Source organism: Anser anser (genome assembly GCF_964211835.1).
Source record: "Anser anser genome assembly, chromosome: 3".
NCBI classification, from domain to species: Eukaryota; Metazoa; Chordata; class Aves; order Anseriformes; family Anatidae; genus Anser; species Anser anser.
Window position 1 is genome coordinate 2,264,267 of NC_139722.1, and position 15,046 is coordinate 2,279,312.

At 42.2% G+C, this 15,046-nt stretch overlaps 1 protein-coding gene across 6 annotated transcripts in view; it reads right to left on the reverse strand.

The window, feature by feature from the left end:
* INTS9 (integrator complex subunit 9) overlaps positions 1 to 15,046 on the reverse strand; it is a 69,092-nt gene that overhangs the window by 11,500 nt on the left and 42,546 nt on the right. For all 6 annotated transcript variants that reach the window (XM_083827935.1, XM_083827931.1, XM_083827930.1 and 3 more), the window contains exons 12-14: positions 12,556 to 12,727; positions 7,296 to 7,420; positions 4,995 to 5,162 (exon numbers count right to left, since the gene is read on the reverse strand). In XM_083827935.1, coding sequence (XP_083684061.1) covers positions 4,995 to 5,162; positions 7,296 to 7,420; positions 12,556 to 12,727 — 465 coding nt within the window. The remainder of the gene's footprint in view (positions 1 to 4,994; positions 5,163 to 7,295; positions 7,421 to 12,555; positions 12,728 to 15,046) is intronic.

Consider the following 15,046-nt stretch of genomic DNA (forward strand, 5'->3'; position numbering starts at 1 on the left):
TTACCTTACAGCCAGCCGTCCAAAACGAGGAAGAAACAAACCCAGATATTCATGTGGGCTTGCAAAGCCAAGGTGGGAGTAGAAAAGCAAATGTGAGTTTCACTGATCTAAATAGAGCAATCTGTGGATGGGACTAAACAGAGAAAAGGTGCAGCTAAAAAAGAAAAAAAAGAAAAAAAGTGAAGGAAATGGGGGATAACATATTCAAAGCCCACAAAAGGTGAGAAGAGGGAGGAGAATTCTCTGCAGAAGCAATGGGAGGCTGAAGGGCCAGGAGAGAAGAGGCATGGGAGTGAGGTGGGAGATGGTTTTTATGGAGAAAAGAAGAGCTGGTTGCACTGAGCAGTGATGATGTAAATCTGGGAGACGGCAGGCTAGGGTAGTTCTGGTTTTGTCTAAGGTAAAAAGAGGGACAAGAGCAGTTTCAGTGCAATGTCAAGGGGTGAAGGCCAAATTCAGAGAGGGCCTATGCTGGCATGAGGGAGGGCCAGGCAATTTTACAGACAGCCGATTCAGTGAGCTTGGAGCTGAAGGGAGGAATGAAAGCAGCAGAAGCAAGCAGGATGGTTATCTTAATTTTATGTTATGTGAGCCCGTGGCATCTTTCTACAGGCAGAAATAGTCAGGGGAAAAGGAACATAGCGGTTAGGAGACTGGGTGACGTGAAGTCACCAAAATAAGTTTGAGGGTTCAAAGAAACTTTTTAGAAATCAAACGTTTTAGTCCCTGAAACATAGAATAGCGTTGGAGAAGTAAGATGGAAGGCATGTATTGCCTCTCTTTCTCTCAAAAGGGAATTGGCAAGATTCTGCGTGGAAAGAGAAGTCAAGACAGGAAAAGGGAAGGCTGGAATGAAAGCTACATAATTATAATGGGCTGCCAAGTGGCTTCTATCCTAATTCTTCTCTGCAATAGTTCCTCATAATTTCACTTCATGTTGGGCTGTGCATTGCACAGTCACGCTCTCCTGTACTGGCCCGTGTCCTGAAGAACTCGCAAATAGGGTATTTTGAAAACACAGCCCTCGGTGAAGTCGGTCTGCTGCTGAAGTCAAGTGATCCGCACCATTGTTCAGCTGTAATTAAACTGGAGGCACATTATTTGCTCAAACACTACGGTTTAATTTATCTGTTTGCTCCAGAAGGTGTTTTCCATTTTTCCCATCGTTCTCCCGTGAATAGACAATGCCTAACCAATTTCCAGGAAGCAGCCTTTTTTTTGATTATTATTATTTTTTAAAGCAAAAGGCAAACGCTGAGATGAACAAATAAAGTGTAAAGGCTTCCGCAATACCTCCGAGAGCCATTTCAGCCTGGTGCCTTGGGACTGTTAAAACCTTTCTCTAAACAAAGGTTGCTCCCAGTGTAAATCTCATTAACATACAACGGCCCTGCTTGATCTGACTTTGCTCTTTGGCGATTGAAATGTAGACAAGCTCCAGCAGTATCAGTGAATTTGCATTAGTCTGACACATCAGAACCTGAACCACTGATAGGGTTTTGGAAAGGAAATTTCACGCCACCACACTGTCAGTCTGTAGTGACTAAAACCATGCTGAGTCAACTGTTTGGTTTTTAAAAGCTCTAAGAACCGAGTCATGGGCTTGAACACATCTCCGTTTCAGAGCAAGGACAGTGGATGCTAGGAGAGGGCCCTGATCAGAACTTCGCTGGCTGGTAACACGGTTTGGTTAATGTGTTTTTGACAAACAAGAAACCTTCACAAGATACGCCAGGAGCTGTAAAATAACATTTCCAGTTGCCACTTCAGTTGTCAAAACTCCAGAGATGATGGCAGCCCGTTTGAAACAAATGCCCAGAAATAACAAATACACAGAAAATCTATATATTCAGGCACCATTCAAGTCTTCCTGGATGAAACTATTGAAAAGGGGACATAAAGCAGCAAATGCTCTCCATTAGGGAACCTCATCTATCATATTTGCAGACCTGTCTTGCACAACCCACCCAGCAGATCGGGAAGTTACAGCCATCTTTTTGCCACCACTGTATAAACCCTGCCTGAAACCAACAGGTCACCGGCATCAGCCTCTCAAAACCAACATCCTAATGACCCTCTGCACAAAGGGACAGACAGACAGGGCTTTTCTGCTGGGAGAGAGAATGAGGAAAGCCTAGCACGTCACATAAAAATTATCTGGGGGGTACAAACGTATAATTGTGCTTATTTAGGGAGTCAGCATCGAAGACAATACAGGCCCTGAAAATAGACAGTCCTCTTTCGACTGTCCCCGATTTATTTGAAAAATCAAACAGGGATCCTTTAGGATTGTGGCTGGTTGCACAGAATAGGAGAAATTATGTATTAATACTTCTCAGCAGCTATCAGCTATGCTGCTGAAACTGAGACCAAAGCCTGAAAGGGCAGGAGACGATGTACCATCCCTCCCACGCCTTATCACCACTCTGCAGGTCAAGCTGGAAGCAAAAACCGGCCTCAAACAGTGATGTGATGAACACCTGCTGAAAAAAAGAGATTGTTCTGGGGAGACGGTCTGTGATCACTACAAATTTGGCATGACTATTCCTCTAACAAGTTCCCTTGGAAAGAATGATCAAGATCTCTTTTTTGAGGGTGATTTGCATATCTCAGTGCTGGGGAATGGCATCCTGTTAACAGCCCTGAACCACAGCCCTGCATACCCCCACTAATAGTCTGAATTTCGAAGAACCCCCTGAGGCAAGCGAACACTACCCCCCTGGGCACCAAAGGGGAAGGACAACAGCTTTCCTGAGTCTCAGAGAGGATCTGAGATACGTTTTTTAACCATTTTAACCTTTTTAGGAGAGGTTACATGCCATGAAGCTTGTTACATCAAGTTGATAGGTCAGCTTTGGAACCCAGGGAGAGTATCTGGACATGGCAAATAACAAGAGATGTTTCCACTCCCTGAGCAGACAGATAGCTTTGAAACTGGGACTCCTGCATGAATATAATTTTATGTATTTGACAGAGGAGAAAAAGTTTTTTTTCTTTCAGTATTCCTCTATGTACATCTTTCTGCTCAAATGCTGAGTTAAAGTGAATGCATTATACACCTGCTCTCCTTTTCTGCATGCTTCTTTGATACCTATTCCCACCTTGGTGAATAACACATTGTTTACCATCCACCCTTTTCCAACATCCCAGCAGTTTTGGGAAGTGCTATTATTTCCATGCACCATTTTACCAAGACATATAGAAAGAATCTGTTCACTTCAGTGAGAGATGGCATCTAGAAGCCATTGAACATCTGGGGTTGAGAAGCGAAAAGCATTTTCATACTGGTGGCTGTCAGTGAGGCTGAATCCACATGGCCTGTTGAGCTTCAAGTTTAAGGGATCTTGCTGCAAACAGCCAAGCCAGCAAGAGAAGCACTGACTTTTTTCCTGATGCTCTCCAGTCCCATGAGCACAGCGCTGCCTTCAGGCTAACAAACTCTGCCAGGGAACTCTGCAGTCACTCTGCAGTTGTGCTTGTGCTCCCCCCTTCCAGAGTCAGCTGCATTTTGTATTTTAGATTTGTGATAATCATACAAGAAGACTCTGACAGAGCAAGAAAGTGAATCTGTGACTCCCATGGACCCACCTAGCTATCTTTTAGACAACTCTCCCCCTGACAGGAACTTCAAAATGTATGAGGGCTGGTGAATGCTCATTTGTAGCATCTGTGTTAATTTGCATTCTGTTCGCAGGAAAAGCTGGTATCCACCCTCTTCACGGGGCTGACACGGGACAGGCTCACATACAAAGGCTCAATTACACCTTCACAGTTCAGGGAAAATCCCATAGCTTCAGCAGAATCTAAATAACAGGTACAGAGAAATAAAATCTGTTTTGGTCATGCTGGTGAATGTAAGCCATGTTTTACTAGTCTTAGGTTTAATGGGATCCAATAAATATGCAAATTTCCAAAGCAATTAAATATACATGCCATGATGGAGTTGCATCCAAGTATATTTTCTAATTAAAAAGACCCTCCTTGTCTCTGGCAGTCCTCTGACCAGTGGGCTGGGCAGGCTCCTAGCAGAACTGATGTGCAAAATAGGCACTTATGAAATGGTACAAACGGGTTTTATGGACTGGCTGAGGGATTCTGTTACACGGGTACCGGTTCCGTACCTCACATTTGGCTTAACTAAGGGTACTTCCTCCCTCTACTCTGATGAAAAGTAGATTCTCATATTCAATGGTTTGCAAAAGGCAGTGACACCTGCTTGTAAAATGCCACCGGACACACTTGTGCTGATTGGATTGTCAAAAAATATTTTAAGATCGTATCTGTTAACAAACGGGTCACCCTTTGTATTGTGAGCACATTTATATATGATTTATGGGGTTGATCAATTATTAATAGATGTTACAGGCATAAGTAGTCCACATTATAGATGGCTACAAGCAACCCATTAACCTGTTGGATGTTAGGAGTCTGTAGGAATTAACCATTCACTGAAACTGCTCTAACACAAATGAGACATTTTACTACAATGTCTTTAACATCCAGCTAAATCCTGCTCCTCAGAGGAAGGGTTTTTCTCACAGCAGCTACAGCTGGGGAAGCAGAAAAGACGACAACTGGCTACTGACTCCCTATTTCTGACTCCCTTCCGTGGCCCTGTACCACCAACTCAAACTGCAGTGCCTCTGCTTCCTCGTATTTAAAATGGTGACGACTGGCTTTCCTCCCAGCTGGCTAGCAGAGATTGCCCTCTGCTCTGTATTTTGAAATGTGATGTTTCCTTGCAAAGGATAATTAACCTGAACATACTTTCTGCTTGCCCAGAATGGTTTTTAACCAATTCTTATTAATTTACAGAATTAAATTCTCTCTCAGGAATGCTTCTTTCTTAGCACTCCGCTTGATGGAAAACGCTTTCGTGTCCATAGTCAACGGTAAGTCACAGACATAAGACACGTCTTGATAAAGCAGCTACTGAAGCTACTTGCATTTATCTGTATGAGCAGAAGCCACCATTGTTGCCTTTTGCTACTTACTTCTGGCATGATTTCGATCTTCTCGTAGCGTCGCTTATAGGGAAGAGTCAGCACCTCTGCTCTGCGGTAGGACATGGGTGGCGGCTGGCAGTCTATCATCAGATCTGTGCGATGAGACTGGGTGGGCGGTGGCTGGGTGTACTGCTCCGGGCAGACTACGTGGAGAGGCTGGAAAAGAAGACTGCGGTGACTTACAGAAACGTCTCCTTATATCTATGCTCTGCCCTACAACAGTAATCGTTGCCATAAAGAGGTCTGCAGATTGACATTAGCGAGATAACTCATTCGTATAAAAACACCATGCAGAAGATGCAATACAGAAGGTCCAGGCAGGACTGGAACAAACTGCCCAAGGAGCAGGCGGTCTTTGCTTTGTATACAAACAGTGACCTGAGTACCAAGACCCAAATTTGTATCTTAATCACCAGTTCAGTATCAGCAGTCGTGTTAGCTGCCATACTGAGAGAAAAATCAACATATTCAATAGCTTTTTCTTCCAAAGGCCTGTCATTTAAATTGGAAGCAAGTGACAGTAGTGGTGGGGACCATCACAAAATGGCACAGAGTGAGGTAGACGTATCAAAATGAATAAAATCTATGATCTATAGAATCATAGAATTCTATCAAATTCTGTGATTCTAGATGTATCAAAACGCAGGGCTGCAAATACATTAGCAAAACAGGCAACTCTGAGTTTTCATAACCTGTCAGCAGTGTATTAAGAAAGCATGAGCAGGCTGACTACTAGGATCACCCCAGGACTTAAGGAAGCCAAAGGACAAAGCAGTGTTTCTGCAAGCTGCAGAAAGTTCTGCATTGGAAACAGCATCGTGCTTCAGCTGTAATATGAAAGAAGACACCTGTCAGAAAATAAGGCAACGTCAACTTCCATCAGTTGTGCAGTGACAAGCCAGGTCACAGAACAATGAGATAAGATGATGCAGGCATTGTTAGGAAGTTTGGAGGAACACGCATTTTTCTGTTTGACAAGCTGAAGATGGGTCCAAGAGAAAAGCTCAGCCAGAAAAAATACTGGGTATTATTTTAATTATGTCATGAGTCAGAAAGCAAATTTCAGTAGAAACAAATTGGATGGGTAAGGAGAGGCCACTAAAGCCAAGAAGAGCCAAGGGGGGAAGCAGAGGCTACATGAAAATTCTGCCCTTTTGCCTACACAGAAGCCCAGATCTTGCAAGAGGAAAGCAGTGGATTTGGAAGAAACCTGCAAGTGGGACTCCAAAGCAGTGGTCCCATAACCAAGGCAAGGATCAACTGCAGGATTAAGTTACAGCCAAGGAGGAGATGGTTAAAGCTGACGGCGCTGAGGATAATCAGCACCTGGTACCCCTTACATTAAGGCTGTATGAGACGCAGACAGGCTTATTTAAACAAACCAGAGAAAGAATAGGGGAAAAGGAGATTATGACTAAATATACCTAAAAAGGAAGAAAGGAATGTACACATCATTTGCTCTGCAGCTTTTAGGGATCCTCCAGCCGCTCTGTGCAGACATTGGCAGTCATTTCATACTTATTTTGGAGCAGGATGATAAAAGAGAGCTCAATCATGGGAACCCGGTGGTATGAATCACACAGCTCCAACACCGCAATCAAGGGCTAGAAGCTTTTCAGAAGAGTGAGGCAAGGAAGGAGGGGTGGGGGTATTGCCCTCTATGTTAAGAAATGGATAGATTGTGAAGAGCTGCCTCTGAAAAACAGCCACAAACAGGTTGAGAGCTTGTGGGTAAAAATCAAGGACCGGACTAATTAAAGGATACCTGGTGTTTGGGGTCTAGTACAGGCCACCTGATCAAGGGGAGCCTGGTGACGAGGCCTTCTTGCTTCAGCTACAAGAATTATGCTCACAGGCTCTCATCCTGATGAGGGACTTTACCCAGGCAGATAGCGATAGGACAAGGGGAATGACTTTAAGTTAAAAGAGGCAAGGCTTATATTAGATGTTAAGAGGAAATTTCTTACTCAGAGGCTGGTGAGGCACTGGCACAGGCTGCCCAGAAGTGGATGCCCCATCCCTGGAGGTGTTCAAGGCCAGGCTGGATGGGGCTTTGGGCAACCTGACCCAGTGGGAGGTGTTCCTGCCCATGGCAGGGGATTGTAACTGGGTGACCTTGAAGGTCCCTTCCAATCCATGATTCTATGAATGCTGTGTGCTCTCTCATGGAACAAAAGATCTGCGTTTTGTCTTGATTTGGCCACTGTTTAATGTAACAGTCACAGTCAACTTACTTATTTTTTAAGGATGTGTGAAGAAATATAAGAAAAGGCAACAAAAATTCATTACCTGGACTTCTTTGAGTAATTTAGACACCTGAATAAAATTCAGTCTTGTGTCAATGGGGCAGTAAACACACTTCATGGCCAAAGGTTGATAAGGAGCCAGGGCATCCAGATAAGAGAAATCCGGTTCTGAAAAGAGAAATGTTGAAAATACTGAATGCCTACTGAGAAAAAAATGGCCCAGTTCCTGTCTCATCCCACGTTCCAGTCTAGACAAGCTGTTGTTGAGCAATGTTAATTCTGTTGCAGATTTCTTTTCCCTTCTTCCTTCCCCCATCTGATATTTTCAGTTAATTTGATGAAAATTATGCCCACAATTAGTCTAACCTTAATCAAGCAACAGAGCAATACTATTTCATTTAAACACATTATTGCATGATTTTTATAACAAATTTAATCAGGACAAAAACATCATCTCTTATTTTTAATCAGATCCTGTAAAAGAAGGCAAGATGTACAAATGTTTGGTATTGCAAGGTAACCCAAATGTCAGCTTCTTTTTCACTACGAGAAAAATGCAGCACAAAGATTGTATCTTGATAAACCTGTACAAATGTCCCTTGCTGCAGACACATCACCTCCCAACTCCCCCTTTTCCTTACAGTACTTTTTTTTTTATTTTAATCTAAGTGTCAGGTTTAGACTGGTGGAAAACACAGGGTCTACATTTTAAGACAACCGAAGAGGATTTGTAGGGTGCTGCTCTCCCATTGAAGCGAGAGGCAATTGGGTCTTTTATAGTTATGCCAGCAGAGCCAGGCCAGTATGAACTGAAGGCTGCTCCTTTTAGGGGCTACCCAGAAGCTGAGATGGGCTGTGATAACTTTATTAGTACCTTTATTAGACCTAGTAAGTCTCAATTTCCCTTTGTATTTTAGAATTGAAAATGAGATTAGTGGTTTGCCTGGGCAAAGTCATGAACCGAATGTACTTTTACTCATACAGAGTAATACAACAGCTAGAATGTTGTTTTTACCGTTTATCTGTGAATGAAAAATGCAAGGTCTGATACATGACACAGTGTAGGATACATGGATCCACTTGACTCTGGTGACCACTGTCTTGAATGATATGGAAAGGTTTATGCCATGCAATTGTGGAATCCTAGAATAACTTGGGTTAGAAGGGACCGTAAAGATCATCCAGCTCCAACATGGGCAAGGGACACTCTCCACTAGATCACTAGCTACCTGACATAATTGTTGGATAAATTGCATAATGGGAACGCTAAAAAAAAACACGTTGGTATTAGTTTGATAAGTACAGAATGGGAAAAAGAGAAGGGGGTACAAGAAAGACTTATCTGCTAGGCTATTCTGAGCTATTATATTTATATTCTGAACTATTATATTTACCCTGTGAGACCAGGACATAGCATCAACCAACGATACATGTTTGGAATTGTCAAAGGGGAAATTTAGCTGGGTTTAAAGCCATTGTTAGTGTAACTGCCTGGGAACATCAAAGAGAAATATTAACAAAAAATGATAGTTGTACAAGAACGTCTTACTGGATGACCCAAAAGCTGTGAATCGGCAACAATAAAAATTATACTGGGCAAAAAGCCTGCTAGGTAAAAGCAGGTGTGTTAGTGCCAATGAAACAAAGCCCAAGAATATCAATATAAAAACAATCAGATAGAGACAGTAAGTATAACAGCAATCAATAGAAATTTAAAAAATAAGAATACTTAAGACAGTAGCTAGCTGAAGAATGATCAGTAGTCAGTGAGGATTAAATCAGAGGACATTTTAAAATACATTGGGGAAAAAAAGAAAACAAGCCAGGTTCTCTACTAGAGACATACAACAAAATTGCACGCAGTAAATTAAAAAGTTATCAGAAGAGAATTTTTGCACCCCATCTGGTGTTGCAGGTGACACAGAGATTTGACTGCTTGTTTCTGAGGACGAGGCAGCACCTATTCAAACCGAATATTTTTGCATCAATAGGCTCAGATAATCTAAACACGCGGACTTTTGTATCTAAGTGTCCAAAACGGCATCAAATCTATGGTCCCTCTGAACGACTAATAAGAACGTAAGTAGCGAAGGAAAAGTGAGAAGTTGCAATGCACAAATTCTAATGCAGAAATTGTAACTCTAACACGGGACTTCCAAAATTTAGAACACATACAAAACACAACTTGAGCTAGTCTTACAGTGAACTTGTGACATGAAGCAACTGCTGTTTTGAAGATACCAACAAACCAGAATTCAACTGTGTGATGGAAGACAGCACTTGTCAAGGTTTCGTATTGACTTTTTTTCCTGACAGAATTACAGACCTTTAGCTTTTTCCCCAAGACATCAGATTTACTACTGTGTGACACCGAGCAACGAAATGTTCCACTGTACGGCACTAATGTGGCACGCACGAGCCATTTTAAGATCTCCTAGGGAGTTAGTTTTTACAGCACTGCTGTTATCAGAGGGAGAGCGAGAAGCAGACTTCCTTCTACCGTGTTTTCTTCTAGAATTTCTTTGTGGCTTACTGGTATTCGATATTTTCGATCAATAATCTATTCAATACTGCTTGAGCTGTAACATTTGCAGATGACACAAGCAAGCAGAGCAGCACCACGGCTCCCTCGCAGGTGGTGTCCTGGCTGTTGGCTGCAGCTGCTGTTTCAGTCTGTATTCTCTTCTAGTTGTTTTTTACATTACAAATTGGAAAGGCGGAGACCACCTAGCTCCTGTGGACTGAACGAGCACTGTCATCATTACCGACTGGCTTGTAGTTTAAAGGGCCTAATCACTAGAAACTTGGAGCCTTTGACAGGAAAAGCTAGAACATGACCTGCTGTCACCTGCTTCAATGGAGCAAATTTCTTTCATAACTACGGGGGACTTTATCTCAAAACAGGAGAAGCTAGATAACTTAATAATATCAATCCTGGAATGCAATGGAGGTGCTTCAGCTTTCCACTGGAGTTACGAAGAACAGAAGAATTTAATCTGCTAGGAACTTCTGTAGCCACAGAAGTCTTTGCTCCAGCTAAGACGGCCACAAGGAAGCAGGAACATCCTGCTGAGTGTATCTGCCTGCAGACAGAGATAGACACTGCAGGCAAAAAGCCCACGGACAAATTTAGGTAACAAACCTGAATTCTTAGTGCCGAGAATCACTGAGCACTCCAAGGTCACTGAAGCCAAAGCAGATCTCAACTGAAGTTTTGTAGGAAGTATAAACTGGGAACGAACCTCAAAGACCATGACCTAATGTATCCACAGGTTGGTACGACCTCCATTCAGCCACCTTAACAGCTTGCCAGGGCCAGGTTCTAATAGCAGTCTGCTCTGTTTCCTCATTTCACGGAAAAAATGCATTTTAATATGGAAAGATCAATTAGCTGTCCTTACAAGAAGGCACAGAATAAGACTTTTTGCCATTAAAGGCCAGTTTCCAACACCCTGGCTGATGGTGGGTAGCACCTTCACAGCATGATTAACACCAGCAATTTCCTGAAAGTTCATGAAATACACAACCCAGCAGAGGGTGTGCATGCTCTGGTTCTAATTGAAGTCCCGACTGAAGTAAGGTTCACTGTTTCCAAAATAACGCACGTCTATACAGCAGTTTTACCAATTACTGTAATTAGGGCATGTTTCCTGAAACTACCCCAAAGGACAGGAGTGATGGGTACTGTAACGGCTACGTTAGTGCTGTGGTATCATGCACCATTCTCCAGCATAAACAGTCTTTAGATTTAAGTGTCTTACCTGCTCATCAGGGATTCCCTTGTATCTTCCCTCTCCTTGCAATAATACTAATTACGCACTGCTTTACATCTACCAATATGCTTTCCAAATCGGTTTAACAGTATCATGATACTGTGACATGATTTCATACCAATACTGTGAAAGAGTCAAAAGGACTTGCCCATCACTACCCTGAAGTCTACAGCTAAAAAACAAAGAAGGCAAGAAATACCTTTCCCAGTCCCGTCTGCTTTAGGAGGTTATGTGCTTTCCAGCAGTCCTATTCACTAAAAAGAGGATGAAAATAGGCTTAACAGTGGGACCACCCCGTCATGCCCTTGCTGTGGGAGTAGGTTTGATCAATTACTCAGAGTTCTCCTTCCCATTTCTAATTACTTTGTCCTCGTCCAAAATCCACACCTTTTTTATCTGACTGAGAATTGTGTGTAACACCTCTCCCAATTACAACAGAGCTCTTTCCACATCAAATCAGGAGCAGTGGCTCGAAAGATGATTTCCCTTCTCATGTCTGAACAGTGCCCACTGCAGGCTCTGTTTGGGTGACATGTTGGGTATAAAGAGGAGGCACTTGGACAGAACATCAGTTTGAGGGAAGGCATTGAAGTATTTCTAAAGAAGATCAAACTCTAGAAGATACTCCCTTTGCTGGATCTCTCAGAAGCTTTATGTTCTCTCTTAAACACTTTGTCTTGCTGTTAATGACTGCCGTGGTCCCAGGATGCGGCTGCCCTGTGGATCAGTGACCACAGCTCATTCTGAGATGGATAGGATTGATCCATTAAATCCATTAAAATTAGGAACATACTGGGAGAAGTGAAGGAGCTTAAAGGATGGTCCTGTTGTGCCCCTGGCAGCCTGAGTTACTGAGAAAGGAAACAGCTCCCCAGGTTCTTAGCTGGAGCCGTACCTTCAGCTTCAGATACAAATGTGGCTGTCAGCTAAAAGGTGTCTGAAAAAAAAAAAAGCTCAACCACAAGGCAGCGATGGCATAGATCACGGCTGCCAGACCTGCACGGGGTGCACACTTCCGAAACAGCAGACATGTCAGAAATATCTTTAGAAACAGACAGGTTGTACAAGCTTACCAAAGAGTCAAGCCTGAGTCTGAGCTTTTGCAGAAAGGGAAGGAGAAGATATGAGGAAAGGTTTGTCATTCCAATGGGATATGGGGAAGTGTTTCTCCTTTCTGATCAGCATCAGTTAGGTCTTGCCTGGGTTTAACTTGCAGGCAGCTGCTTTTAATCCAAAAATTAATTTCCTGTAGGCATTCTACTGCTGTGCACAACAAAGATTTTTCTTAGAAATGGCAAGGATTGACTCTGCATGGCAAAGGTTGGCTCTGCAGGGCTAAAATGAATTAAATGGCACAATAATTACATTCGTCACTACACTCAATACTGGGGTCTTAATTTAAACGAGTTCCTACCAAAATCGGAAACTTCTGCCCTGGAACAAATGAGCAAAGCCCCTAGGGTCTGGCCACAGTTCACCAGAGTGCACAGCCTATTGCTAATTTGATAATGATAACTGCATTTCACTTACCTGTGAATATAACAGTATTCAAGCTGGATTTTCCCCATAACTCCATGAAATGAACCACATCCCCAAATCTCAGAGAGGGATGTCCAGTAAACACGACACACGGCTGCTTGAAGTCATTACTGAAGTCTCCATGGATGCTGGGATAATGTTTTAATTTGTTTGTCTGAATGAGCTGAAATTAAAAAAAAAAACAGAAATTCAGACATTACAAACGTTTCATGCCTCTGTGCTCTGTAGCTCAGTGTGTGTATTGACATGCGATCAGGAATATTCCACAGGTTGTTTATAATTCATCACAGAGTCCCTTCCTGCATATCCCTGAGATTTTCCAGAAAATTTAGTCGTTACTGTCCTAAATGTTATGAAAAGGAAATTAGAGCATGGAGCCAGGTGCCTCCAAGTCCTTCCTCTCCTTTCTGTGGTACCAGCAGTATGGTAACGGAGAAGAAACTCTGCAAACATTCCCTGCTTGCAGCTTCCTGGAGTGAACAGAGTGCTCAGCTGCCAAATTCAAAATAAGCTACTTTTTCCCCTCTGCCATGTCTACAAAGAGCTCTGGGCACTGATGTTGGACCTGGTTTTCTTACATCACACTAGTACCAGGCAATTTTGCCCTCGGTGGTATGTTGTTATGAGTTTCACTGCTGTAATGCGTTCAAACAAAGCCAAATCCTCTGGAAAAGCATAAGAAAAAAATAGACTCTGACTTTTCCTCCCTTAACTATCATTGAAATTAGTAATAATAAATGAACAGAAAGAAGTACTTGTCGCTCGAAGTGGAAACCAGAGCGTGCTGTGCATGCAGAGCAGATTTCTTTACTAAGGTGGGGAAGTTTAGTTCCCAAGGCACTCTTTGAAGAAGAATTTTGCTTTATTTCTCCTGCCTCTGGTCTCTAATCTGTAAAGCAAGCTTCAACATAGAAAGCAATTTAATAGACTAGCGTGTTGTGCACTTCCATGCAAGATTTTCCCGGTCTTTTCTTGGCAGGTATATGCTCCCATCCCTGGCTTGAAAATAATTTTAAACATGGTTTAAAATTTAAACATGGCTTTAAACATGGTTTCCTTAAAGGTATGTGGTTTAAGGCAATGAAATCACATGCTGAACAACTGAAAAAAAAAACCACAATACAAGGAGCAATGCTTCCTCTGCCAGCCAGTTTTAATGGAGGTGGGACTCTTCATCAAAGATCCCTCCATACATTACTGTCTCCTGCCATGCACTGCAACATTGCCCAAACTACAAAATTCACATATGTTGGGTTCGGGAACACATTTCTGCAGCTGTTGTATGGTGAAACCCCAGACAGCGCCACTAATTAGCAAGCAGCATGCTCTTCACTACAAGTCGTAACACGACGCGTGCAGAAATCTCAAGACATTTCTCTTCATTGCAGCAGACTTGATTTTCAAAAAAGGAGCTAAAAATGAACATTATAACAAGCAACTTTTCTGGTCTCTCAAACCTGTAACTCATCGTTCCAGATCTTCTTCTACTTGCTTCTTTTTACCATGGCAGATCTAACTCAAATTGTGTCCCCACATGGAAATGAAGGAAAGCTGAGAAATCTGGGATGTCTTTAAGCCTCTTTCCAACAAATGCACATTGCAGCACTTCACAACTTAAGGTTATTACCCAGTTAGGTTCTTAACTGAAATCAGCATCACTGAACAGAATATCAACCCTCTTATACTCACATTCTAGCTGTCACTACCTAAAGGTTTGTTTTGGTGCTAGAACAGGTAATGTACAAACTTAACCTCAATACCTTTTCAACAGCAGAAAGTTGGTTGCACACAGGTGTAAATATTTCTTTCTCCTTTGCAGCCTTGAGCACGATCCCCTTCAAATTCACAGCAGCAAATATTTTGCTGTGATTTTGCATGTGACTTCCCACGCATCCTATTTAAAACCGCTACACGGTACCTGGATGACTGCAATTGAAGGGGATTGGTAGCATTCCTTCTGGGGGTTGACACAAGTTGGAAACTGTAGGTTTCCACAGTAATACAGCCTGTTATTTCCATGTGGATCCTTAGATCATGAAGGAGGAAGCCAGGGCACTACAGTTTCTGCAACTTACTAGTAATGTCAAATTTCTATTTAGTCTTCCAAAGGGGAATTTGAAAATACATCCGCTAATGCTCTGGCAGTCAATATGCACTCCATCTTATGAACATTCCTGTAATTAAGACAGGTAAAGATTTCTGATTAACACATCTGGAGTGCAATAGTTAGAATCTGAAGTTAGCTCCAGTAATAAAAACTGTGTTCCTTGTATGTTTATAAACATAAAAAGCTGTATTCTTTTTAAAGCATTATGGCAGCTTCAAGTCCCTTCCTATTACTTTGAATAGAGACACAGGATCTCTGATCTATTTTAGGACCTTGGGTTCTGTGTGTGTGCACTCATTTATTTTTATTTTTATTTTTATTTTTATTTTTATTTTTATTTTTATTTTTATTTTTATTTTTATTTTTAGCTGTTTT